The sequence below is a fragment of the Trichogramma pretiosum genome, unplaced genomic scaffold, assembly GCF_000599845.2.
Source record: "Trichogramma pretiosum strain Unisexual culture from Peru unplaced genomic scaffold, Tpre_2.0 scaffold107, whole genome shotgun sequence".
NCBI classification, from domain to species: Eukaryota; Metazoa; Arthropoda; class Insecta; order Hymenoptera; family Trichogrammatidae; genus Trichogramma; species Trichogramma pretiosum.
In genome coordinates, this window is record NW_019640861.1 from 94,258 (window position 1) to 121,207 (window position 26,950).

General features: G+C 39.0%; 9 protein-coding genes across 12 annotated transcripts; 8 read left to right on the forward strand and 1 right to left on the reverse strand.

The window, feature by feature from the left end:
- The first annotated feature begins 1,755 nt into the window (after positions 1–1,755).
- Positions 1,756–3,775, forward strand: LOC106655410 (venom acid phosphatase Acph-1-like). Its single transcript, XM_014375786.1, has 4 exons — positions 1,756–1,857; positions 1,934–2,035; positions 2,692–3,441; positions 3,524–3,775. Exons 1-4 carry the CDS (start codon positions 1,756–1,758, stop codon positions 3,773–3,775), a joined length of 1,206 nt encoding a protein of 401 aa, XP_014231272.1.
- A 479-nt stretch (positions 3,776–4,254) lies between these two features.
- Positions 4,255–6,363, reverse strand: LOC106655449 (TPR-containing protein DDB_G0280363-like). 2 transcript variants are annotated; one of them, XM_023457477.1, is made up of 4 exons: positions 6,020–6,363; positions 5,132–5,424; positions 4,951–5,062; positions 4,255–4,841 (listed from the first exon to the last, which is right to left on the reverse strand). In XM_023457477.1, exons 1-4 carry the CDS (start codon positions 6,142–6,144, stop codon positions 4,526–4,528), a joined length of 846 nt encoding a protein of 281 aa, XP_023313245.1. In that variant the 5' UTR covers positions 6,145–6,363; the 3' UTR covers positions 4,255–4,525. The 2 variants fall into 2 exon arrangements, with proteins under 2 accessions (XP_023313245.1, XP_014231325.1); XM_014375839.2 differs by having other exon boundaries at positions 4,255–4,844.
- A 3,468-nt stretch (positions 6,364–9,831) lies between these two features.
- On the forward strand, positions 9,832–12,144 carry LOC106655452 (venom acid phosphatase Acph-1-like). The gene is made up of 5 exons (XM_014375843.2): positions 9,832–9,993; positions 10,348–10,452; positions 10,534–10,799; positions 10,881–11,346; positions 11,908–12,144. Exons 1-5 carry the CDS (start codon positions 9,859–9,861, stop codon positions 12,112–12,114), a joined length of 1,179 nt encoding a protein of 392 aa, XP_014231329.1. The 5' UTR covers positions 9,832–9,858; the 3' UTR covers positions 12,115–12,144.
- A 393-nt stretch (positions 12,145–12,537) lies between these two features.
- On the forward strand, positions 12,538–14,819 carry LOC106655409 (venom acid phosphatase Acph-1-like). The gene is made up of 6 exons (XM_014375785.2): positions 12,538–12,660; positions 12,727–12,831; positions 12,911–13,170; positions 13,615–13,774; positions 13,840–14,160; positions 14,251–14,819. The coding sequence occupies exons 1-6, from the start codon at positions 12,538–12,540 to the stop codon at positions 14,473–14,475; spliced, it is 1,194 nt and encodes a 397-aa protein (XP_014231271.1). The 3' UTR covers positions 14,476–14,819.
- A 108-nt stretch (positions 14,820–14,927) lies between these two features.
- Positions 14,928–16,259, forward strand: LOC111693236 (zinc finger protein 92-like). 2 transcript variants are annotated; one of them, XM_023457480.1, is made up of 2 exons: positions 14,928–15,737; positions 15,800–16,259. In XM_023457480.1, the coding sequence occupies exons 1-2, from the start codon at positions 15,014–15,016 to the stop codon at positions 15,823–15,825; spliced, it is 750 nt and encodes a 249-aa protein (XP_023313248.1). In that variant the 5' UTR covers positions 14,928–15,013; the 3' UTR covers positions 15,826–16,259. The 2 variants fall into 2 exon arrangements, with proteins under 2 accessions (XP_023313248.1, XP_023313249.1); XM_023457481.1 differs by having other exon boundaries at positions 14,928–15,734; positions 15,797–16,259.
- Positions 16,260–17,416: 1,157 nt separating this feature from the next.
- Positions 17,417–17,947, forward strand: LOC106655408 (zinc finger protein 43-like). Its single transcript, XM_014375784.2, has one exon. The coding sequence runs from the start codon at positions 17,417–17,419 to the stop codon at positions 17,945–17,947; it is 531 nt and encodes a 176-aa protein (XP_014231270.2).
- Positions 17,948–18,200: 253 nt separating this feature from the next.
- Positions 18,201–26,748, forward strand: LOC106655440 (putative zinc finger protein 727). Of its 2 annotated transcripts, XM_023457482.1 has the most exons (3): positions 18,201–18,282; positions 25,343–25,545; positions 25,619–26,748. In XM_023457482.1, exons 1-3 carry the CDS (start codon positions 18,276–18,278, stop codon positions 25,670–25,672), a joined length of 264 nt encoding a protein of 87 aa, XP_023313250.1. In that variant the 5' UTR covers positions 18,201–18,275; the 3' UTR covers positions 25,673–26,748. The 2 variants fall into 2 exon arrangements, with proteins under 2 accessions (XP_023313250.1, XP_014231315.1); XM_014375829.2 differs by lacking the exon at positions 18,201–18,282 and having other exon boundaries at positions 25,433–25,545.
- LOC106655429 (venom acid phosphatase Acph-1-like) lies at positions 19,678–21,134 on the forward strand. The gene is made up of 3 exons (XM_014375814.2): positions 19,678–20,414; positions 20,480–20,800; positions 20,891–21,134. The coding sequence occupies exons 1-3, from the start codon at positions 20,181–20,183 to the stop codon at positions 21,113–21,115; spliced, it is 780 nt and encodes a 259-aa protein (XP_014231300.2). The 5' UTR covers positions 19,678–20,180; the 3' UTR covers positions 21,116–21,134.
- Positions 21,185–22,904, forward strand: LOC111693235 (zinc finger protein 728-like). The gene is made up of 2 exons (XM_023457479.1): positions 21,185–22,374; positions 22,437–22,904. Exons 1-2 carry the CDS (start codon positions 21,654–21,656, stop codon positions 22,463–22,465), a joined length of 750 nt encoding a protein of 249 aa, XP_023313247.1. The 5' UTR covers positions 21,185–21,653; the 3' UTR covers positions 22,466–22,904.
- Positions 26,749–26,950: the final 202 nt, after the last annotated feature.

Consider the following 26,950-nt stretch of genomic DNA (forward strand, 5'->3'; position numbering starts at 1 on the left):
AATTCGTCGGTGTAATTTACGTCGAATCTGTCGTAGATTTTAAACAGCTTGCGGGTTATCCGCTTCCACCCTGGATAACGGCCTTGAGTTGCATGCACAGCTGTGCTACGGCGCGAAAGTGGCTTGTCGTCTTTATCCACGTCGGGTTCGTCTTTATAGCCGGTATCGATAAGTAAGTCGATTAGTTTCTCTGGATCGTAGTCAGAACGAACACCCTCCTCGAGAATGCAATCGATATCTTCAGGCCGAAAAATGTCCCGGAAATTTGGTCGTCGACCTTGCCAACTTTTGATTAGTTTGTAAAATTCATTGAGAAATTTTTCTCTCTCTTTTGTATTGTCCAAGTTGAACTTTGCGCGCAATTTTTCCAATTCGTTCAAACTTTTCGCGTCGTCGGACATTGTTCTATACACTCGAGGAAAAATAACTATCAGGATATGAAATAATTTCAACTTTTCTCGCGAAAATCACTTGCTGCGATCGATGCGATATTTTCTCTGTTTACGCCGGAGCGTCGTAACGTATGCTAAATACTCGACGAACTGGCTACCTCGTTCGTCAAACAAACAACAATATGAGCATGTGTTATATAACTCGACAATTCGGAAAGTATTTCCAGAAAATTCATATTATGTTGTTTATTAAAACGTTACATCTGATGATTTGTCCGAATATTGTAAACTAAACATGCTGCCGCAAGAATCACATTTTATTCTATTTTCAATTTTTTACTGCGTCAAGGACTTGAAAATTAAAACAATTTTGATTATATGTTTCAAGGATTTTACTTTTTTTTTTTATTGCCTTTATAGCATTACAAAAGTGTGCTTTTTTATCTTTACTGTTAATTGAGCCTTTTTCGTTTACTTCGTGGGTAAAATATTTGTTATTTTCTGGCATTAAAGATAAGAATAGCTTTGACTTGAAGATACCTGCCTATTGAGCTTTATTTCAAATGAAGCTAATATCTCGTGTCAGTCAAATTTAAAAAAAGTGCTTGTACTTGAATATTTTAGATAGATTTACACGACGATTTTCATTAAAAAAAACCCTGTAAATAAATTACCGAAAAAGACTTGCCAATATTTCAATCTCAATCGTCTTCAAAATATCGAGCTTCGGAGCTTTTCAAGCTCCGTGGACTTATTTCTTTTTTGCGATTTTCGATCGCGTAAAGCTGCAAAAACGCAGCTAGAAAAACAGATTCGGCTATCGCGGCTACGATCGAGAAATGCCTCAAACATCGCCGCGAGAAAACAAAGTAAACTGCGAATAGTCAAATTCTTTGCGATTTTTACGATCGCACAGTGTAAACTGTACAAAGATCGATCGATGCACAAATAGATATTTTCACAAGTGCAGCGAATCGCGATATAATTCCGTATTTGTATATACGTCGCGCGTCATTTTCACCGCGCGCCGTATGCATCGTATCCATATATATAATCTTTGCCTCAGCCTAAACAAATAGAGCTCTGCGTGAAGCAGATACGTTTCGGTATATATATGTATATATCGTTGAGTACACACTACACCGAGGAAGAAGAAGAGAAAGATATTTTATCTGCTGCTCGAATCCGATCGTTTAGCCGCGCGGTAACGATATTTTTATATAAAACGGTGCAAGGCGCGACGGCGGCGGCGTCGTCGTGGAGTTCGACGATGTGATTCCCGCAGTTCGCTAAAGCGGAGCTTGCAGCGCGGGCCTCGAAGCAAGAAGAAAAATCGTTATTTTTTTTTGGTTTCGATCGCAAAATGAGTCGCCGCGCGCCTACCGTGGTCGTTTGCGTCTGGGCGGCCGCTCTCATCGTTGCCCTGCGCGCCGATCAGGACTTCGAGATCGAGCAGGTGCAAGTGGTGAGTACTCGATTCGACACGAAGCTTCCGAATTTTGGCATTTAAATATGTTTATGCTTATTAAAATGTCTCGCAGATATTCAGACACGGAGATCGAGCTGCCGGCCAGATCGAGGTCTACAAGACCGACCCTTACGACGACATCTATCGAAGGTCCGGTTATGGTCAGCTGACCGAGGTAAATTAGAGCTTTTTTTGACCCTTGAGTTATCTTCGATCGATATTTATACCCACTGTTTCCTATAATCTTATGTTTATTCACTTGATAAAAAAAGAAATTTTTTAGTATTTATAAATAAGGTATACGCCCCTATATTTTCGGTCAACTTTGAATTAATTTTTTATATAGGATTGGAACTTGATGTATCTGAAATTGAATAATATATTTCTTTTGAAGATGCTAGATTTATTCGGCCAATTTAAAGAAAAAATTGTCTTTCGAACAATTAAGTTGTAAATATAATTATTGACTGAAAATAGGGACACACACCTTACATATAAAAAACCTTACTAACAAGCTGCTATTACACAGACAAAGTATGATATGATTAATTGATACTTTCAACCAATCAATAGCATGAAATTAACGTTTGATACTTTTCTAATGGTAAAAAATTCAAATTCTTGAATAAAAGTTTTAAGCATTCAATTAATAAATTCCAATAAGTCATTGGCATCTAACCACGGGTCATCAAAGTTCAATGAAGAAAGTAGTACATTGTAAAAAACTTACTAAAACTTATTTATTTTACTTTTATAAAAGTATTAATTAGACGATTTTTATTCTCCTTTATTTACTTCGTCTATGAATCATACTCGTAATAATAATTGCAGCAAGGAATGCGACGGGAGTACCAACTTGGCCTGCTGCTGCGCCGCCGCTACGACGAGCTTCTCGGGCCCGTGACCCGCTACGACTCGTACTTCGCTCGCAGCACCGACTACGAGCGCACCAAGATGTCGCTCCAGCTCGTACTGGCCGGCCTCAACTCTCGGCGCCGCTACGACGAGCTCTACTGGACCCCGGTCCCGGTCAAGTACGTCGAGCGCCAGCTGGATTTCATGCGCATCGTCACCCAGTGCCCGAGATTCCGCAAGCTCTTCGACGAGCTCGAGGCCACGCCCGACCTGAGGGCCAAGTTCCGTCGCTACGAGTCGTTCTACGCCTATTTGCGCAACGTCACCGGTCTGACGACCCGACGCCTCTTCACGCCCTACGTCCTCTACACGAACGTCCACTCGGCGCTGCAGATGGGCCTGGGCCTGCCCGACTGGTGCGCCGCCGAGCACATGGAGCAGCTTCGAGAGATCGCGGCGATGCTGTTCGACGCTCTCGTCGCCACGGAGGAGATGAGACGCATCGCCGTGGGTCCGACCATCGACGAGATTCTCAACAACGTGTACGAGCAGGAGAGGGGAGTGAACGAGGCCCGAAAGATGTATCTGTACAGCGGGCACGACATCAATCTGGCGACCTTCCTCAGGGCGCACGAGTTCGATCGGGTGCCCGACGACTGCAGCTACGGCAGCGCCGTCATAATCGAGAAGCTGCGCGGCAACGACGACGAGCGCGTCTACCTGAGGGTACGCGTAAACAAATAATTTCGATTCAATTGTTCGGATTCGAGGATCGAACCATTGATTTTTTTTTTTTTTTGCTGTACAGATGATGTACTACGACGGCATGACCGAGGAGCTGCGACCCCTGAAAATGCCGGACTGCGGCTACGAGTGTCCTCTGGAGGACTACAGGCGTCTGGTCGAGCCGCTGCTGCCCACGGCCGAGGTGAGGTACTGCTACTCGCTCGACATCTTTTGCGACCTGGTGAGGTATCCGCCGCCCGGCGAGCCGAAGCCCTCCACCGAGTGGCTGGTGATGCGCGAGGACATATTCTCGCTCAAGTATCCGCTCAGTTGATCGCGAAACGAAATCACGGATACTGAATTTTAATTTAAGTGAATTTTTTCGCGTTAACCGACACCAAAAAAATTCATGAAAATTCGATGGTGTATGTTATTCTTAATGCGCGAAAATTAATTATAAAATAATATTTAATTTTATACTTAAATTCATGCGTTTTGATTTAAAGTTAATGTTTTAGTTATATATCGCGTTAATTGTACACCAAAAAAATGCATAGAAATTCGATCAAAATTAAAGCCACAGACATCGCCGCCAGATGGCGAGCACCCGTGTATCTGTAAATCTGTAAGTGGTAAAATGAAAATAAATGTATAAGTAGAAACGAAATTCTGGAAAAGATCAAGGTCAGACACGATTTGAACTGTTGATTAATCGAAAAAGAATTAATACAAGGCAGGATCCGAAATTGTTGTGTACGTAAACTCACATTGTCGATTGTTTTAATCTCTTATTTTTCTCTTTCTCATTCTCTCTCTCACTCTACATCGAATGTGTGTTGGTGTATAACTTGGATATATAAATCAACGCATTTACAATGTTTTTCTTTTTCTTCGCTGTGTTATTATTGCACTTATTACAAGACTGAGATTACTAGCAGGCGAAGAGTCAAAATATTTGTATTTTTTTTTGCCCATTTCTTTAAATATATAATATTATCGTTATTACTCTATCCCTATCGTCAAAAATCTTTGGCATTCGATAAATACATATTTACAAGATCCGTTACGACTCTTTTTCTCCTTTTCAATTCATATTGTCGGACGTCAGTGCCAACGACGTGAGCACCGAGCGTCGATTCGGATTCACGCCCAGATTCGCCCAATTGATCCAAGACAATCTGGCCGTCAAGTCGCTCGTGTTCCACTCGGCCCGCTCGCCGTTCAGCTCGCCCTTGAGGCAGCGCTCGATGTAGGTCAACGGATCGAGATCCGTCGCGAGGGCCTCGCGCAGCAGGGCTATGTAGGCGATGGCCAGCCTCAGGGTGTCGATCTTGGACAGTCGCTTCTCGTAGGGGAAGGTCGGCACGTGCACCCTCAGCTCGTCGAAGGCCGAGTTGATACTGCTGCAGGAGTCCAAAGAGAGACACAGAGCGGGACTTTTAGTTCGATTTGTCGTTGTGTTTAAAATTTTTTTTTTTTATTTATTGATGTTATTATGTAGCAGCTCACCTAAGCATGCGTTTGCGCTCGCGTATGTTGGCCGCGTGACGCTGAATTCTGTACGGGCTGCCGTTCGGATAGTAGCTCTCCTCCATGCCGTTCATGTCGTTTTCCGTGTGATCTGCGACACCGAGACAATCGCTACATTGTTCGTATAAAAATTAATATATAGATTAAAAAAGAGATTTACCGTTTTGCGCTTGGGCCATCTGATTGACGTGGTGATAATGCAGAGGCGGCGAGTGGGTGTGTTGCTGCACCAGCGCGTGATGCGACATGTGTTGCTGCTGTTGCTGCTGCTGTTGTTGCTGTTGATGTGAAATTTGCTGCTGCTGATGCTGTTGTTGCTGTTGATGCTGCTGCTGTTGTTGCTGTTGCTGCTGCTGCTGCTGTTGAGACGGCCGACTCGCGTAGACGCACGACGGCAGATCGACGAGATCCTCCTCGCTCATCTCGCCGCCGGGGCCCATGTAGTATTGGGCGCTACAAAAAATAAACATCGATTACAATTTGCGATGCTCTCTCTCACCTGAATCGATGTGATCGAAATCGAGAAAGGGGATTAACGCACGATAAAGAAAGAAAAATTTCTCGAACATGTGCGCGCGGGCAAATATTTGATGTTTTTTCTATTTTTTTTATTTATTTTATCTTTATCTTTATCAAAGCAAACAGCAAACTTTTCATTGATTTATGGATTCTCGAGATGTATGTACGTCTGTACGTGTATGTATTCTTCATAAACTTTATATTCGATTGCGATTGTGATCTCTATTACGCGACATACTACGTATACGATTTTCGCGGATTATCATCCCTCGATATTTATTTTCATTCTGCGAGATAATACTTAACTGACAAGACAGGATAAACATTTTTGAGTTCTTTTTATAAGATTTCCTCATCGGTATAGCAAAGTAATCCGTATTATTATCATAAGTATTTTAAAATAGATATGTTTGTAAAGACGAGTGATATTATATGCAAATTAATTAATCTGAAATTAAGAAATCAATCATCCGTAAAACGTGTGAATTACATTTTTGAGCTCTGAATGAAAAAAATATCACGTATGTACCTCGTACAAGCCACGGCGGAATCGGCGCACTTCATGCCGCCGAGCCTGTGCCTCTGAAGCCTCTGACCGCCGCCGCCGCTGACGACGATGCCGTCGTCGTAATCGTAAATCGAGTGCGTGGCCATTATGCAACTTTTGAGATGGTTTTAACAACAACGGCCAAAAAATAAAACAATCACCTCGATTCCAACTCACTCGTAGAGAAAACGCTATCACTAAAAATACGAAATGAAAGCACAATGTCAGCCACCCACGCACTGTCGGCAGCGCATCGGCGCTCTCACTTTCACGAGACGAACATGTAATGATACACAAAGCGACGCACGGAGAAGACGACCTTTAGCCGCGAGTCTCGTCGGTCAATGAAGCTCCTCGCCCGGACGTCTCGAGACTTTATATACGCGATGAACCAGCCCCTCCGTTAGCGGTGGCAACCCCTTTTTTGCAGCAGCCAAGGGGGTGGTGCGCGCGCGACATCGGTAGAGGGGTTGGCTACCCTCTCGCGGCCGAGCCAATGGCTGCTCGCCCGACGGGCTTCGCTTCGCCATTGGTGGACGCGTGGGTGGGTTTACGTCGCTGCGCGTTGAATAATTATATCGTCGTTGTTGACGAGACGATGCTGCTGTTGGGGCTTTTGTCCCCGCCGACGGAGGATTTCATTTGTCCGCGCGCTCGTAATATTAGTTTTAATGCGTTTCGCTCGTCCATGGAGTATATAATAAAATTGTTGAATTTTATTAGTTAAACGATAAATCCGATTCGAGCGAGGCGCGCACATAAATAGGGGAAAAATTTTGCAAGTCGAGTTAATAAAACGAGCGATCGTTACTTTTGATACGGCACAAGAGCGGAATTACCAAATAATGGAAAATTTAGCATTGCGCTAGTTAGAACGGAAAAAAATGTTCGTGAATTCGTTCGTGGAAAGTACAAAAATATTTATAATAAATCATCACTCGACTCGATAATGATATAGCGCCTTGGTTTATACGATTCTCGGTTCGCGCGTATAATTTCGCTCAATTAAACAAATGCCTCGAATCACACGCTTAATGTGTGTCCCGCAAATGTACATGCGGCAATAGAGAGTCAATCGAGCGCGAATAATTTTTCTATTGCGGCACAATCGTGTATTGTGCTGACGACCGCACGACAGTAGCAGCAGCAGTGGCAGGGATGGATTATGACGAGTGCATAGAATAAGAACGAGAGAGAGAGATAGAGATAGAGCTAATTCCGAGGCCGCAAATAATAATAAGCGCCGGACAAGCGATCGTATGCAAATCATCGTCATCGGGATGAATTAAAGTTAGGGCAGGCATGCGCGTATATATAGATTGATAATAGCATAATACACGAGGGTGGGGGACTGTGTGAAAATTTTACAATTGCTATAATTCGGCTGTATATATCTAAATACTCGGATACACGTGCAGCTACCTATATACGCCTTTCCTAAATCAAATATTTGCAGGTAACTGTTTTTTTTCCTGTTTGCACTTCCGCACAGGCGCAGCCGCATGCTCGCACGGTATAAAAACGAGAATCAATAAAATCACGCTTCGAAAGACGCACGCGATTACGATCCGCGGAAAAAAGCCGAAGAAAAAAAATCGTTTCGTTTTTTTTTTTTTTATTACATAATTGGCGTACTAGCGTAGCGAGTGAGCGAATCGTCACAGTCGACGGCGTGCCTCCAATTAACTGTGTCAACACCTCGCTGACACAGGCGCCCACAGAAGCTCGTGTGTGTGTGTGTTCCCGTACCCATATAAATACAAGGGTGCAGGCATATGTGTATAGCCTACCTTTCGCATATATATCGCTACTTGTGGTATTATGTATGTATATTGTATACGTACACACGAGCGTGTGTGGCTCATTTGAATATTCAGAGATTCTATAATAACCCACCCCTCGTGCGTGTCCCGTCCCGTACGGTCGACAAATACTCTTGGGAGAGTATCTTGGCTTATAAGTAGCTACTTTATTATGTATATATATAGCCGCGAGTAGTGCAGAGTTGAATTTTCGTCATCGCGCGCGCGTGCTAGTACCTTTTCTTTTTTACATAAGGGAGACGATGATGATGAGCCGAGGCATGAAATTAGCCAACACGTGGGACGATTGTCGCTGGCAGCAGCCGCGTGCCTAACGCACATACCCACTCATAAACGCGATGATAAATGTATGATATTGTCTACACGTGACGATGCGACGTCCGTGTGTACGTAGCGATGATTTCTGCACGATATCGAGAAATTGCGATTGTTTTTGTTTTTGTTTTGTTGTTGTTGTTGTTTCATTACACGAGCGTATACGTATGTTTATAACTCGATATCTCGCGGGGGGGTTTACTCGCGCGATCGACTTTTCGTCATCGAGATCGTCACGAGTAAAACATACTTATATTCAACCCTTCCCGCTTAAAAAAAATCCACTCGAAAAATATATAAAGATCCGCAGGAGAAAAAAAAGGAAAAACAAATCGTGGCGTGTCTCTTTAAAGCGCCGTAACAATCAGAGCTGTCCGGTTAGCAGCTCGCAGTTTATGTACCGCCGGCCGCGTGCCGTATACGTATAACACGCGCATATTTGCCTTTCCCAACCGCGCATTACATAATATACGTGTGTAAAGGAAAAAAATGCACGTAACGTCGGAAGAAGAAGAGCCGTGGCCAATTTGCCTTATGTACCCACGACGACGACGACGACGACCAATAAATAAATCGGCCAAACAAATTGATCCCCGCGGACTATAAACAGATACTTAGCGCCGCTGTACGTACGTACGTGCGTAAGGGTGTGGGGGTCAAGGCAGGGTGCAGTGGGCTAGACTGTGTATATATGCTACATATACACTACAACGACCCCCGACTGTGAGAACCAAGCGCCCGCGGCGTGAAATCTCTATTATACGGTCTCTCTCTTCTTTTTTTCAAGAGCCGACGTAACAGGCTTAAGCGCGCGCGGGGCTGCTATTTGCGCCTGTCCGCGGTGTGTACTTTTGAAGCGCGAGACACGTGCCTGTGCCCGTCCCGCGTTGAAAAGGGACGATTCTACGATTCGATTTATACATACATGTATTATTATACATACGTATATCGGGCAAAGTCATCGATGCGCCTTATATCCCCTCAGAGACGACGATGTGTATAATTATTATCGTTACGCATAGCTCGAGTGTCGAAAATTAATCATTTATTATTTTAAAAAGTCGAATTATATATCGATCGGCGCGGACGGATTTGCGTCAATGAACTCGGCTCGTACATAAAAACAATTCATTTCATTTTTTTCGGCAATTGATATTGTTTATCTCGAACGCGTTTGTGCATGCTCGTGCGCTCGAAGGGGAGAAAAATTTTTCGTAGTCTTATCGGTGCGTCGTCGCGCGTTGCGATGCGACGATGATCCGCGTCGGAAATCGACGATCTCTGATTTATAATTGTAAGGCTGCTGCTATCTCTCGTTGTACTCGGCGAGGCTGTAATGTTTTTTTTTTTTTTTAGAGATATAGAGATCAGTAAATATTAATAATTATTTTATTGACTTATTACGGCGAAATATTTCGGCCATGTCCGAACGCTGTGCAAATTGACACAATTTACGCAATAGTGTGTTTTTTATATTACTAAGCGTGACTCCGCTATTACTTGGCGATTAGATTATTGCAAATAACACATCTCTCTCTCACTCCGTCGCAACGTTGATGGGTAAATAAAAGTCTCGACTGACTCTTACGTGGCGTCTCGGGGGGGCCGGACATCGGATCTTCCTCGTTCTTGGTAGTCGTCGTTGTCGTCAGTCAATTCTCGAACAACCTCGCAATAATCACGATGACGATTGCGCCGCTGTTGCTGCTGCTGCTCTGCTCGAATTTCTGGGCCCTCGGCGAGGCCAAAGGTTTGCCGCCCTTGGAGAACGTCGCGAAATTCGACGAGGATGATTATCAACTGGAGATGGTTCAAGTCGTGAGTGAAAATTTTTTTAATGACAGCCCAATTCTCATGTAATCAAAGATATTGTTGCGAAAATGTGCTGTTCTCTTATATACAATTATTTTAACTTTACCGCTTGCAGATTTACGCAGATAAAGGCATTCGCCATCTAGTGGTGGATGTTGGCTTTAATTATGATTGAATTTTCATGCATACATTTTTTTTAAAGTAAACTCAATCGTAATGTTTGAATTCGAGTACAGAATGACAATTTTTTACTTTGAAAAATTACTTATCAGCTAATTCACTTTTAATTTTATTATTTAGACTTTCACATTCAAAATCTGAGAAAACATACATAATTTTTGTGTTTGCTTACATGTATAGCTGTTCAGGCACGGCGCGAGGACGGCCATCGGCTGCGAGGCGATCCTCATACCGAACAATAGCGAGGCCTACTACCAACCCTGGGGCTACTCTCAACTCACTAACGTGAGTGTCTGAAAAATTTTTGCACATAATTATATTACATTCAAATCGCGATTGACGATTCGACCCTTTTTGGTCACGCAGGTGGGCATGAAGCAGGAGTACCGAATCGGCCAGATGCTACGCCGGAGATACGACGATTTTCTCGGCGATCAGTACAGACCGAGGGACGTCTACGCCTACAGCTCGGACTACTCGCGCACCAAGGCCTCGCTCGAGCTCGCCCTCGCGTCCCTCTATCCGCCCAAGGGCCAGCAGATCTGGAATCCGGACCTCGACTGGATGCCCATCGCCGTCAACTCGAATCCCCGCCAGCTGGACATTCTCATGAAGCCACGATTCTGTCCCAAGTAAGCGACGATCGAGAGAATATATTTAATTTTTTATTTTTTTTTAAATTTTTTTATGCTCAACGCGTTCGACTCGCGCAGATTCATAACGACGCTGCAGCGGCTCTACAACACGACGGAGGTGCGCGACACCCTCCGAGAATTCGCCGACGTGATCGACCTCATGAAGAGCAGATACGAGAACTTCACCTTCATGAACATCATCTGCGCCTACAACTTCCTGCTGATCCAGAAGGATCTGCAGCTGGCCCTGCCCGACTGGTACACGGACGAGATCTACGAGAAGATCCAGCGCGCGAACGAGTTCTATCTGGCCACGTTGTCGTGGACGCGGGAGCTCAAGCGATTGAACGGCGGCACTCTGGTGCGCCAATTTTTGGAGAACATGCGTCTGGCCAGGCGCAAGCTCTACATGTACGCGTCGCACGACAAGAATCTGCACGCCGTGGTGGCGGCGCACAATTTGACCCTCGGCCAGTATCCGGATTACGGCAGTGCCGTGATAATCGAGAAGCTGAAGGACGGAGAGAATAACAGATACGTCAGGGTGAGGATTAATTTTGAGCTCGAGATATTTTTTTTTTTTTGAAAGAGTGAGTTGTATCGTCGATGTATATATTTTCAACTGCCAAGAGATCGATGGAATTATTGAAAATCGTGATTTACTTGAAGTTACATTTTGGTATTGCACTCGAATTACGTAATATTAATTTTTTTATATGAATTTATACTTTATTTTTAATCTTCTACATTAGAAATGTATAAAACTTCAATTTGATTATAATAATCGATTCGAATTTAATAAGGTTATTGTCAGTGTTCTGAAATGGAAATGAAAAGACTAACAAACAAGACTTTTCACTCTGTACTTAAAGGAATACGTTGACTTCGCCACTTGCAGATTTTACCAATACGAGGTACTCGCCACCTAGTGATGTAGTCTGCACTTAATTATAATTGAATTTTCGAGTGCAAAGAAATAAAATAAGAAATCCGTATTTAAAACAGTAATTTTCATAAAAAATTTCTGCCGTAAAACTCAGCGTACTTCAATTTTAATGCCAAAAAAATGACTCACGCTCATTACCTTTGTCTCTTTGTCCCGCAGCTACTGTTGTGGATCGGCGAGCCGAAGAAACTGATGCGCCTCGAGATGCCGGGCTGCGCCGAGATCTGCCCGTTGTCGAGGTACGAGGAGCTCGTGGCGCCGATCGTGCCGACGGACGAGGACATGCGCTGCCTGTTCCAGGGCCTGGAGCCCAAGGACCTCGAGCGGATCTTCGACACGGACAGCGTCGAGCCTGGCTCAGCCTGAACGACGATATAATGAAAATGATCGAATGAATTTTCACAAACACGTTGCCATCTGTGCTTTTCTTTTGCATGAATAAACGAATCGTATTGTGAAAATCTTAATCTGTCCTTGTTGTTTTTTTTTTATTATTAACACGATAACGCATGTACGAATCTCGCGTGGAAATTTAGGAAGTCACGTGCAGCTGCGCGACAAGAGATTCGCCTTATCGTACGCGTATATCGAAATTTCGTCGAAAGCTCGCAATTCCGTCGCGGCAATTTTCGTTTCGGAATCAGTCGGGTCATCGATAATGCGCGATACGAAGCAATTATCGATCATTAACGTTGATATATTTTTTTATCTCGCTTTTTCGGGCTTCAGGAAAATTAAAATAAATCCTTCATTTCGTCGCGTTCGCAGTCGCGCGAGACACGCCCCGCCATGACGACGACGATGGTTTCGTTAATTACGATCTCGAGTTTGATTCTTTGTGTCGGCGGTGGCATCGACGCGTTCAGGATCAAGATCAATAATCAAGAGTGCGAGCTAGATTTAGTTCAAGTCGTGAGTTTTTCAACATTTTTAATCAATTCGTATAAAAATAATTAAATACACGTGAGAATTTCGCAGCTTTTCCGACACGGCGATCGTTACCCGACCCCCGAGGAGATCTATCCGCTCGATCCCTACAATCTCAAGTACTATGGGCCGAAACAGTATGGACAATTAACAAATGTTCGTATTACAATATACGCAACGAAAAAAAAGTATCCTCGATTCTCAGTCGATTGCATATTCTTGATTCTTGATACAGGTTGGCAAGAAACGTGCCCACAAGCTCGGCAAAATGCTGCGCCGACGTTACGACTCTCATCTCGGCGAGTACGAGCACGGCGACGTCTACGGCTACAGCACCGATCTCGATCGCACCAAGATGACCCTCCAGCTGGTACTGGCCGGGCTGTATCCGCCCAGCAAGACGACGGCCTGGAGCGACTCGATCGGTTGGTCGCCCATACCGTATCAGTCCGACAGGTCGGGCAAAAATTTCTTGATGACCAATCACTGTAAGAGGTATGTTAAGTTAATTTTGCTTCCTCATGTAGAGGAAGCTCTGTGATGGGTTTAAAATGGGCCTTTGTCAATTGTTGTGTCTCACATGTGTCGAGTATATAATATTCATCATAAACTAGATCGAATTTGTGAATGATGTCTGTCTGTCTGTCTGTGTGGATGTTATTGAAATGAACTGCATTTTTTTCGATTGGGTTGAGGATGATGCCCGAAAAATTTTCATTTTCGTTCGTGTAATATTTTGTCACTCATTAGGATTTTTTTTCAATTTTTACAAAGTTAAAGTGGTGTAAGTGGTTGAAACATATGAATAGTGATTTTAAAAGAAGAGCAGCAAAAATCAGTGTTATCGAAGAGCAATAATTATTTTATGAGGAAGCTCTTTGTCAATGTATTTATTTTGCTTGAAATTATTGTACAACGACTTTTTAAATTCCTGCGTAGATTCGATCGACACTTCGACGAGGCGTTAAATTCGCCCGAATTAAAGGCGCATTACAAGAAGTACGAGCGCGAGTTTAATTACGTGAAGAATAAAACCGACGCCAATTGGGAAAAGCCACTGATGTCAATGTTCTTCCTGCACAATCACCTCAAAGCCATCGTGAGTATATAATTTCAACAGCAACTCGATCTTGATGTCATCGTCATCGATAACGTCGATTACAGATGAGCATGGGACTGCCCTTGCCCGAATGGTCCGCACCGGTGATCGATTCGCTGGAGGAGCTGACCAACATAACTTATCAAGCGATGATACACACGCCGTCCTTGGTGAGAATGACGGCCGGCCCGACGATAGAGAAGATGCTGAGCAACATGCTGGGCAACGACAAGGAGAGAAAGATATTTTTGTACAGCGCGCACGACGTGAACGTGGCGCACATTCTGAGGGCGCACAGAATCACGACGGCGCCGGCGCTGGCGGATTTCGCCTCGGCCGTCCTCGTGGAGAAGTACAGCAATTCGCGAAACGAGTCGTTCGTGAAGGTAGAAAGAAAAATCGTTTATATACGTAGTTCGGCGATATCGTCATGAGTAAAATGGATGTGATTATTATTATTACTTTTTTTTTCATAGATGCTGTATTGGACGGGCCCGTCGGAAGAGCTGATCACCCTGACGATTCCGAGCTGTGGTCAATTCTGTCCGTTGGAGAAGTACGCAAGACTGGTGGAGAACGTTCTGCCGGACGCGTTGGATCGGGAGTGCACCGTTTGGAAGGATTGCTCGGACAAGCAGACCGGAATGCTTTATAGCTTGGCTAAAAAAACGAAGAACGAAATAAAGAAATTGAGAAAATGATTTTTAATTTATAGCGAAATTTTTTTGATTAATTAACATAAATTCCATTCGATAAATAAAATTTCAGAGATTAGAAGCAAGGACTACAGTCGCGGAATAGTACTATAGGTAGATAGATTTTGAAGTGAAAAGTCGAGGAAATTTCACTATGTCAGCTTTGGAAAAGCAAAGATTAGAAGACAAGAGTGGCATTATAGAAAAACTTAAGAAGCACAACACACAATCCATAAGCTACTGTGTCAAAGATGCCATTCTTTACTTTTTACTTGAAAATTATGATTGCATGAAAAAACCGACTCCAAAAAAATGCCTAAATTACGGATTTTACTAGCGCCAAAAATTAAGTTCAAATAAATTCCAATCCATTCGCTTGACACGATGACTCGTTCAATTTGTTCCGTTGTAAACAAAATTTCAACGGCTGGCAAACGTATGAGCTCGAGGTATTCATGAGATTTGAAAGGACAACAGTAGAGAAAGAGTAGTACGGATCGATAGACGGTATAATTTTATAGCGTAAAGTCGTGAGATTTTTAGAATGGCAGATTCAAGAAAGTATCCATGCAAAAGTTGTCCTCGAGTCTTTTCAAGTGAGAGAGAACTGGGATGTCACTTAGAAATTCATTCAGGTACATTAACTTGTCGGTTAGGTTGTCATCGAAATTTTTCAAGTGCAACAGAAATGGAAAAACACTTAAAATTAGTTCATTTCGATATATGGACGTGTGATGGGTGTGGAAAGGATTTCTATAAAGAGCTAGATTGGGTTGTTCACACAAGGAAAGTCCATCTAACGATGAAAAATTACCCGAACAAGGACCACATAGAAGCCTATCTTCCCAAAAATGTCTTGTCCAACAACCACGCGACGGTTAATGAAATAATCATAAATCTTGCGTGCGAATATTGCGACAAGAATTTCAACACAATAGATGACTTGAAAAGGCACAAAGATGTCGTGCATTTAAAAGAAAAAAGTTACGATTGCGTCAAATGTAAAAAAACTTTCAGTAGTGAAAAATACTTGCGTGCTCACACTACCGCTATGCATACAAAAGAAAAAAAATTCAAATGCGAAAAGTGTCAAAAGTGTTTTGTATACCAGAGTTATTTGGCGAAGCACGCTGAAAAGCACATTGCATGGAATCAAAGATTGAAATATAAATGCGAAGAGTGCAATACGAAATTTATATCAGTAGATAATTTGAAGAGGCACTTGGGAAAGCAGCATTCGAAAGTCCAAGAATACATTTGCCAGAAACACTGTAGGAAGTTTTTTGCAACGAAGGATGCTTTGATGCAGCACTGTGCGGAAGTGGCTAACCCAAAGTACCGATGCAAAGAATGTGAAAGGGTTTTTGACAAGAAATCTAAATTATCTACACACGTGAGGGAAAACCATAAAAAAACAAAGAGATCGAAATAAAAACTTGACGGCAACTTCGGATGAAAACCCAGTGACATATTTAATTTAATGACAAGCAATGGAAGATGCGCGAGAATGATGTGCTTGTTTCGATGATAGGTGTTGTAACTCCTTTGACTACTAATTGAAAAGTTTTAAAATCAGGAAAATTAAGACCCCGTGATCTAATGGAAAAAATGTATCCCATTGCAGTTCGTGATTGCTAAACTAATTTATTTTGCTCATATTTTTTTTCAAACACTCACGATATAACAATCCTTACTGGGATATTGCTATATGTCAATTTCTTTAATATTACAAATTTTATTTTGTATATAAATATACAGAATAAAAAATAGAACCTATATCAACAATGAAATTACGTTTTACGTTTTTTTTTAAATTGTGTGAAAACCAAAATTTTGATCATGATCTATAAATACATAAGTAACTTTTTGATTTATTAATATCCTTGAAAATTGATTTTCTTGTGCATTATAGTTCAAAATTCACTACTAACAGCCGTTCTAAGACTGCTATCTATTGATTTCTAAATTGTATGTTCATTACATGTCAGAATTCAAATTTTATAAGAATTTCTTGTCTAAACGGATTAGGACAAATTTAACGTGGAATGAAAGATAAGGAATGAAATGGAGAAAATCAATTGAAAAAATAATTTAAAATTTATTGTAAAAGTATTTTGAATATTCAATATAAATACAATTAACTTTTGTTGCGTAAAAACTCGATAAAATAATTCCAATCTAAATAAAAATTCAATGGCCGAACGTAACGGTTCTAAGAATACCTGAATTTCTGACATAACAAAAGCAGAGAAATAGTAGTATCGGTAAGTATTATACATTTAAAACTTAAAAGTCAAGATTTATTACAATGACAACTTTGGATGAGCATAGATTTGAAAATAAAAATGTCAATGTACGTCACAAGTGCAACGATTGCGGTAGGATTTTTCAAACGAAGAGAAACTTGGACAATCACCAAGATGAAGTTCATTTGAAACTGAAGAAATTTTTTTGCTACAATTGTGGATGGTCTTTTGTCACAAAACAACATTTGAAGGATCACGTTATGAATGTCCATCAAAAAATCAAAAATTTTACGTGTAACACGTGTGGGAAGGATTTTGGTTGCAAAAACAGCTTGAATCAATACATTGTCTCAATTCATGAAATAATTTAAAATTACAAATGTTCCAAGCGTGAAAAGTCTTTTGGGATATAACGTAGTCTTTTTTAAACATTATTATTGCACGAAAAAACGAGCTCCGAAAAAATGCCCAAATTATGAATTTCACTAGCGCCAAAAATTAAGTTCAAATAAATTCAAATCGATTCGCTTGACACGATGACTCGATAAATTTCAACGATTAATTAAACAAAATTTCAACTGTCACGGGCGTTATGAGTTCTAAGTATACATGAGATTTGAAAGGACAACAGTAGAAGAGAAAGAGTAGTACTGATCAATAGACGGTATAATTTTAAAGCGTAAAGTCGAGAGATTTTTACAATGGCAGATTCAGAAGGGTATACATGCGAAGGTTGTCATCAAGTTTTTTTAATTAAAAAAGAAAAGGAAGATCACTTCGAAGAGGTTCATTTGAAAATATTTGCTTGTGAAGAGTCAGATAATTGTATAGCTGAATTTAGAAGCGACCTATTACGGGCTATCCACATTATGGACAAACATCGAACCATCGAAAAGCACAAGTGTGAGAATTGTGAAGATAAGTTCTGGTTCAAAACAGTGTTGAATGAACACCTTGCACAAAAACATGGAAAAATCCTAAGTCCGGAATGCGAGGAGTGTGGCAAGTTATTTAATTACGTGGACGATCTGAAGAAACACTTGAATAAGGTTCATTCGAAACTCCAAGCATACATTTGCCCGGAACACTGTGGTTTATTTTTCCCGATAAAGGATGATCTGATGCGACACTTGGTTGAAGTTGAAAAAGTGACGTGTCAAGAATGTAGACAATTTTGTGATTGTAAAACGAAATTATATACACACATGAAAGCAGTTCACGGTCAAGAGTAAAAAGGGTAACGAGTGCGGAAGACCATTTAATCGGAATGTGGATTTGAAGAAACACTTTAGCCCCTTCCATCAAAGGCAGACTATGAAGAAAAAAAGGCTCAAAAATGGCTAGTCCCGAACAGTAATGATACAATTGCAAGAATCAATCACTCTTATTGACACTGAATATTTTAATCCTCGTTAATTTTTATTCAAAAGTTTTGAGATCATTAAAAAACTCATCCACATTCAAAATCCAGTGTCTCAAAATAACATAAAAATATACCAATGTAATCTGCGGACGTTAGATTTTTCCATTTAATGTAATGACTTTTATTTGTTTCAAAATATGCAACATAAATTTAATTTTAGGATTAGTTATAATACACTCGGTAACAAAATTATCGCAACAAAAAAATTCATCTAAATTTCGTCGATTTTCAAATGCTCTATCTTGGGCTAGATTTATCGTATCGACGAGTTTTTTTTAATTTCTTGGAAATTTTGTCTTCTTTAAATCCATATAAAATAAGATAAGATTCGAGTTAATGTTGAGTTACCAGTAGCATTTGAGCGCGACACTAAAAATTGCTGAAAAAAAATGACTGTTTGAACGTGTACCAGTACACAGTAATTTTCCTATCGAAATTTAACATACACCATCGCAAAGTGCTCTTTTCAATGAGTAATTTAAAAAAAAAGGACCTCTCTACGATTTTTTTAACGGCCTGTAGGTCGATTTAAAGGTACGGTTTATGTACGCAAAATGCCCAGAAAATCGTCTTGATTTCAGCTAAACGGGGGATTTTACGTACTTTAAATGGTATCTTCAAATCGACCTACAGGGTGTTAAAAAAATCGTAGAGAGGTCTTTTTTTTTTAAATTACTCGTTAAAAAGAGCACTTTGCGATGGTGTATGTTAGATTTCGATAAAAAAATCACTGTGGTACTGGTACACGTTCAAACAGTCATTTTTTTTCAGTAATTTTTAGTGTCGCGCTCAAATACTACTGGTAACTCAACATTAACTTGAATCTTATCTTAATTTATATGGATTTAAAGAGGACAAAATTTCCAAGAAATTAAAAAAAAGCGTGTCGATACGATAAATCTAGCCCAAGATAGAAGCATTTGAAAATCGACGAAATTTCGATGAATTTTTTTGTTGCGATAATTTTGTTGCCGAGTGTATTTTTATTTCTGTAAATTATAATAACAATGTCTATTTTTGATCTCATGTTCGATATTTTATAGAAAAGAACTACTATTGTAAACGTCGTATTTACCAAATATAAAATAACATTAACTTGTATTTGATTATAATTTTAAAAAGTTCAGTTTTTCGCTCGACTTTGCACGGTTTACTTTTTCACTTGATTGTAACCTACCACCAGTCCATTTTAATGTCTGCCGATATGCAAAAAAATATCCGCAACTTCGCTTCAAAGAAATTATACTTTCGTCATTTTCATATTATTTTCATGGTGCAGCAATCGGAGGTCCCTGCCAAAGCTACGAGGTTTTGTCAATCGGCACGATGTACAAAAAAATAGTCACGTAGCCTCGACCAAGGCCGTAATTCAAATTTTTCAATATCATATTGGGTCATGGTTCTAACGTAAACAAGACTTTAGAAGGATGGCGTATGAGTTTAAATTCATTAGTATACACAATTTCAATACTTTCACTTCTCTTCTCTTCGATATCAGTTATGTTTAGCTTATAAACAGAAGAAATATTCAAAATTCGATATTACTCAAACTACATTATTCAAATCTAGAATAATTTTTCCAAGTCAAATAATTTTCGTATTCATGTGTTCATCATTGGTGCATACATTAAAAATATAGTTTTTTGAACAATACACATACGAATATATTAAAATAAATAAACTCTTTACTTGCTCAAAGCTGTTTCAAGTATAACTCAAATTTGTAGAAAATTTGAAAAAAAATCTTTCTTTGAACCATCAGGAATTAAACTGATTTGTCTCTATAATATCCTTGACAATTTTTTTTTCAAACTGTTAAGTATCATAGCTTTTTAAATATCATCATTAATCTATCTCAATGAAAAATGAAAAACCACGAATGCTTCGAAGTGGCAAGTCTTTTAGACTACAAAAATATCTGATGAGGCTCATTGATACAGTTCATTTAAAGATCAAGTGGTGTAAGTGGTTGAAACATATGAATAGTGATTTTAAAAGAAGAGCAGCAAAAATCAGTGTTATCGAAGAGCAATAATTATTTTATGAGGAAGCTCTTTGTCAATGTATTTATTTTGCTTGAAATTATTGTACAACGACTTTTTAAATTCCTGTGTAGATTCGATCGACACTTCGACGAGGCGTTGAATTCGCCCGAATTAAAGGCGCATTACAAGAAGTACGAGCGCGAGTTTAATTACGTGAAGAATAAAACCGACGCCAATTGGAAAAAGCCACTGATGTCTATGTTCTTCCTGCACAATCACCTCAAAGCCATCGTGAGTATATAATTTCAAGAGCAACTCGATCTCGATGTCATCGTCATCGTTAACGTCGATTACAGATGAGCATGGGACTGCCCTTGCCCGAATGGTCTGCACCGGTGATCGATTCGCTGGAGGAGCTGACCAACATAACTTATCACGCGATGATACACACGCCGTCCTTGGTGAGAATGACGGCCGGCCCGACGATAGAGAAGATGCTGAGCAACATGCTGGGCAACGACAAGGAGAGAAAGATATTTTTGTACAGCGCGCACGACGTGAACGTGGCGCACATTCTGAGGGCGCACCGGATCACGACGGCGCCGCCGCTGGCGGATTTCACCTCGGCCGTCGTCGTGGAGAAGTACAGCAATTCGCGAAACGAGTCGTTCGTGAAGGTAGAAAAAAAATCGTTTATATACGTAGTTCGGCGATATCTTCATGAGTGAAATGAATGTGATTATTATTATTACTTTTTTTTTTCATAGATGCTGTATTGGACGGGTCCGTCGGAAGAGCTGATCACCCTGACGATTCCGAGCTGTGGTCAATTCTGTCCGTTGGAGAAGTACGCAAGACTGGTGGAGAACGTTCTGCCGGACGCGTTGGATCGGGAGTGCACAGTTTGGAAGGATTGCTCGGACAAGCAGACCGGAATGCTTTATAGCTTGGCTAAAAAAACGAAGAACGAAATAAAGAAATTGAGAAAATGATTTTTAATTTATAGCGAAATTTTTTTGATTAATTAACATAAATTCCATTCGATAAATAAAATTTCAGAGATTAGAAGCAAGGACTACAGTCGCGGAATAGTACTATAGGTAGATGGATTTTGAAGTGAAAAGTCGAGGAAATTTCACTATGTCAGCTTTGGAAAAGCAAAGATTAGAAGACAAGAGTGGCATTATAGAAAAACTTAAGAAGCACAACACACAATCCATAAGCTACTGTGTCAAAGATGCCATTCTTTACTTTTTACTTGAAAATTATGATTGCATGAAAAAACCGACTCCAAAAAAATGCCTAAATTACGAATTTTACTAGCGTCAAAAATTAAGTTCAAATAAATTCAAATCGATTCGCTTGACACGATGACTCGTTCAATTTGTTACGTTGTAAACAAAATTTCAAGGGCCGCCAAACGTATGAGCTCGAGGTATTCATGAGATTTGAAAGGACAACAGTAGAAAAAGAGTAGTACGGATCGATAGACGGTATAATTTTAAAGCGTAAAGTCGAGAGATTTTTACAATGGCAGATTCAGAAGGGTATCCATGCAAAAGTTGTCGTCAAGTCTTTTCAAGTGAGAGAGAACTGGGATATCACTTAGAAATTCATTCAGGTACATTAACTTGTCGGTTAGGTTGTCATCGAAATTTTTCAAGTGCAACAGAAATGGAAAAACACTTAAAATTAGTTCATTTCGATATACGGACGTGTGATGAGTGTGGAAAGGATTTCTATAAAGAACTAGATTGGGTTGTTCATATAACGAAAGTCCACCTAACGATGAAAAATTGCACGAACAAGGACCACATAGAAGCCCATCTTCCCAAAAATGTCTTGTCCAACAACCACGCGACGGTTCATGAAATAATCATAAATCTTACATGCGAATATTGCGACAAGAATTTCAACACAATAGATGACTTGAAAAAGCACAAAGATGTCGTGCATTTAAAAATAAAAAGTTACGAATGCGTCGAATGTAAAAAAACTTTCAGTAGCAAAAAAAACTTGCATGATCACACTACCGCTATGCATACAAAAGAAAAAAAATTCAAATGCGAAAAGTGTCAAAAGTGTTTTGTATACCAGAGTTATTTGGCGAAGCACGTTAAAACGCATATTGCCCGGGATCAGAGATTGAAATATAAATGCGAAGAGTGCAATACGAGATTTATATCAACAGATAATTTGAAGAGGCACTTGGAAAAGCAGCATTCGAGTGTCCAAGAATACATTTGCCAGAAACACTGTAGGAAGTTTTTTGCAACGAAGGATGCTTTGAAGCAGCACTGTGCGGAAGTGGCTAACCCAAAGTACCGATGCAAAGAATGTGAAAGGGTTTTTGACAAGAAATCTAAATTATCTACACACGTGAGGGAAAACCATAAAGAAACTAAGAGATCGAAATAAAAACTTGACGGCAACTTCGGATGAAAACCCAGTGACATATTTAATTTAATGACAAGCAATGGAAGATGCGCGAGAATGGTGTGCTTGTTTCGATGATAAGTGTTGTAACTCCTTTGACTACTAATTGAAAAGTTTTAAAATCAGGAAAATTAAGACCCCGTGATCTAATGGAAAAAATGTATCCCATTGCCGTTCGTGAATGCTAAACTAATTTATTTTGCTCATATTTTCTTTGTATTGTTTCATATTTTTTTCCAAACACTCATGATACAACAATCCTTACTGGGATATTGCTATATGCCAATTTCTTCAATATTACAAATTTTATTTTGTAAATAAATACTACAGAATAAAAAATAGAACCTATATCAACAATGAAATTAAGTTTTACGTTTTTTTTTTTTTTAATTATGTAAAAATCAAAATTTTGATCATGATATATAAATGCATAAGTAACTTTTTGATTTATTAATATCCTTGAAAATTGATTTTCTTGTGCTTTATAGTTCAAAATTCACTACTAACAGCCGTTCTAAGACTGCTATCTATTGATTTCTAAATTGTGTGTTCATTACATGTCAGAATTCAAATTTTATAAGGATTTCTTGTCTAAACGGATTAGGACAAATTTAACCCTTTAACGCCTGAAATGACCATTTTTGGACAACACTTATAGCGATGAATTACACCGACTAGAAATTGTTTAAAAAACTTTTCAGGCATCATTTCTCTCGTAAAATTTGATGTACTTTTCGAACCCGGGGTCAGAATTTAAAAAAATTATTAAATAAAAAGTTATAAACAATTTTGTAAAAAAAAAACATGAAATTTTGAAAAAAAAATCTCGTTTAACTCAAATTTCAACACGGAAAAAAGGTTCGCTCGGGCGTCTCACGCATATAAATTTGGTCAATGGCTTGTATACTTTATTGTAAAACAGTTATTATTACGAAATTCAAAATGGCGATCATAAATTTGACTCCCGAAAACTTGAAAAAATAGTGTTATCCAGAAATCCAAACGTGGAATGAAAGATAAGGAATGAAATGGAGAAAATCAATTAAAAAAATAATTTAAAATTAATTGTGAAAGTATTTTGAATGTTTGATATAAATACAATTAACTTTTGTTGCGTAAAAACTCGATAAAATAATTCCAATCTAAATAAAAATTCAATAGCCGAACGTAACGGTTCTAAGAATACCTGAATTCTGACATAACAAAAGCAGAGAAATAGTAGTATCGGTAAGTATTATACATTTAAAACTTAAAAGTCAAGATTTATTACAATGACAACTTTGGATGAGCATAGATTTGAAAATAAAAATGTCAATGTACGTCACAAGTGCAACGATTGCGGTAGGATTTTTCAAACGAAGAGAAACTTGGACAATCACCAAGATGAAGTTCATTTGAAACTGAAGAAATTTTTTTGCTACAATTGTGGATGGTCTTTTGTCACAAATCAACATTTGAAGGATCACGTTATGAATGTCCATCAAAAAATCAAAAATTTTACGTGTAACACGTGTGGGAAGGATTTTGGTTACAAAAGAAGCTTGAATCAATACATTGTCTCAATTCATGAAATAATTTAAAATTACAAATGTTCCAAGCGTGAAGCGTTCCAAGTCTTTTGGGATATAACGTAGTCTTTTTTAAAAATTATTATTGCACGAAAAAACCAGCTCCGAAAAAATGCCCAAATTATGAATTTCACTAGCGCCAAAAATAAAGTTCAAATAAATTCAAATCGATTCGCTTGACACGATGACTCGATAAATTTCAACGATTAATTAAACAAAATTTCAACTGTCACGGGAGTTATGAGTTCCAAGTATACATGAGATTTGAAAGGACAACAGTAGAAGTGAAAGAGTAATACTGATCAATAGACGGTATAATTTTAAAGCGTAAAGTCGATAGATTTTTACAATGGTAGATTCAGAAGGGTATACATGCGAAAGTGGTCATAAAGTTTTTTTAATTAAAAAAGAAAAGGAAGATCATCTCGAAGAGGTTCATTTTAAAATATTTGCGTGTGAAGAGTCGAATGATTGTATAGAGGAATTTAAAAGCGACCTATTACGGGCTGTTCACATTATGAGCAAACATCGAACCATCGAAAAGCACCAGTGTGAGAATTGTGAAGATAAGTTCTGGTTCAAAACAATCTTGAATAACCACCTTGCAAAAAAACACGGAAAAAACCTTGGTCAGGAATGCGAGGAGTGTGGCGAGTTATTTAATTACGTGGACGCTCTGAAGAAACACTTGGATGAGGTTCATTCGAAACTCCAAGCATATATTTGCCCGGAACACTGTGATTTCTTTTTTCCTATAAAGGATGATCTGATGCGACACTTGGTTGACGTTGAAGGACAAACGTGTGCAGAATGTAGACAATTTTGTGATTATAAATCGAAATTATATAAACACATGAGAGAAGTTCACGGTCAAGAGTAAAGAGGGGAATGAGTGTGGAAGACCATTTAATCGGAATGTGGATTTGAAGAAACACTTGAGCCCCTTCCATCAAAGGCAGATAATGAAGAAAAAACGGCTCAAAAATGGCTAGTCCCGAACAGTAATGATACAATTGCGAGAATCAATCACTCTTATTGACACTGAATATTTTAATCCTCGTTAATTCTTATTCAAAAGTTTTGAGATCACTAAAAACCTCACCCACATTCAAAACCCAGTGTCTCGAAATAACATAAAAATATACCAATGTAATCTGCGGACGTTAGATTTTTCCATTTAATGTAATGACTTTTATTTGTTTCAAAATATGCAACATAAAGAAAGCAAAGACCACAAATGCGAAGAGTATGACAAGTATTTTGGACTAAAAAAATATCTGATGAGGCATATAGATCCAGTTTATTTGAATCTCAAAAATCATCAATGCCAAGAGTGTGGCAAGTCTTTTGGAGAAAAGTTGGATCTGATGCAACACATAGACACAGTTCATTTGGAACTCGGAGAACACATATGCGAAGTATGTGGAAAATCGTTTTGATACAAAAATTACTTGAATAAACATGTTGCAATTGTCAAAAAAAAAATCAAAGGTTACAGATGCGAAATGTGTGGTAAACTTTTTGGACAATTGGCTCATCTTATGAAACACATAAATAGTATTCATTTGCAAATTAAAGATCACGTGTGCGAGGAATGGGGGAAGTCTTTTGGATTCAAGAGTAATCTGTTGCAGCACATAAATGAGGTGCACTTGAAACTCATAGCTCACGAGTGTAAAGAATGTGGCAAGACTTTTGAGCGTAAAGATAACTTAATGAAGCACATTGATATAGTTAATTAAAAACTCAAAGAACACAAGTGTGAAGAGTCCAATCTTTTGTAGATAAGAGTAATTTAATGCATCACATAGGTACGATTCACATAGATAAGATAAAAGAGATTTCATTAATCACACGAAGGGAGTTCATGAAAAAATTCAAGAATACTAAGGCTTTGAGTGTGGATAAGTCCTTTGGGATAAAATATAATCTGATAAGGTACATAGACAGTGTTCATTTGACAATAAAAGATCACAATGGCGAAGAGTGTGGAAAATCTTTCGGTTATAAAGGCGTCTTGGACAGTCACATTGCCACAATTTCATAGAAAAAATCAAAGATCACAAATTCAATGAGTGTGGCAAGTCTTTTGGATTAATGAGCAATCTGATTAGACACATAGACGCAGTTCATTTAAAAATCAGAAATCATAAGTGCTAAGCTTTTAGTTTTCAAAATTGACTTGAATAATCATGTTACAATAGTATCTGAAAAAATCAAAGCCCACCAGTGGAAAAATTGTGGAACGAATCAATGTATACACTTGCAAACACGGCAGCAAGTTTTTTGGAACGAAAACTAATTAGATGCAGCCCACAGTTGTAGTACATTTGACACTAAAAGAATACATTTGTAATTAATTTGTAAACATATTGAAAAAAAGGATTCGGATTCGCAGCGACTCGAATAACACAAAAAAGTACCAATGTAGTCCGTGGACGTTCGATTATGTATTCGGTTATAAATTTTTTTGTATTGACTCATACTTTTTGAAAATGTTCAAAGTAAGCTAATTTTATCAGGGTTAGCTACTGCATTTTTATTTCTCAAAATTATGACAACAGTGTCTTTCATTGTTCTTATTTTCATTATTTAATAAATAAATACTATTATGTCAAAAATGGAACATACAATAAATTAATATATCCTTCACTAGAATTAAATAAACAAGAATTTTTTTGGCTTCGTCTATATTGCATTAAAAAGACATTTTATATCATATTATTATCGTAAGTCGCGCGCACGACCGTTACAAGTTCAAAGTCGATTCTAAAAACGTATACCGATGAAACTGGATTTGAATTTGTCGTTACAAAACATCGT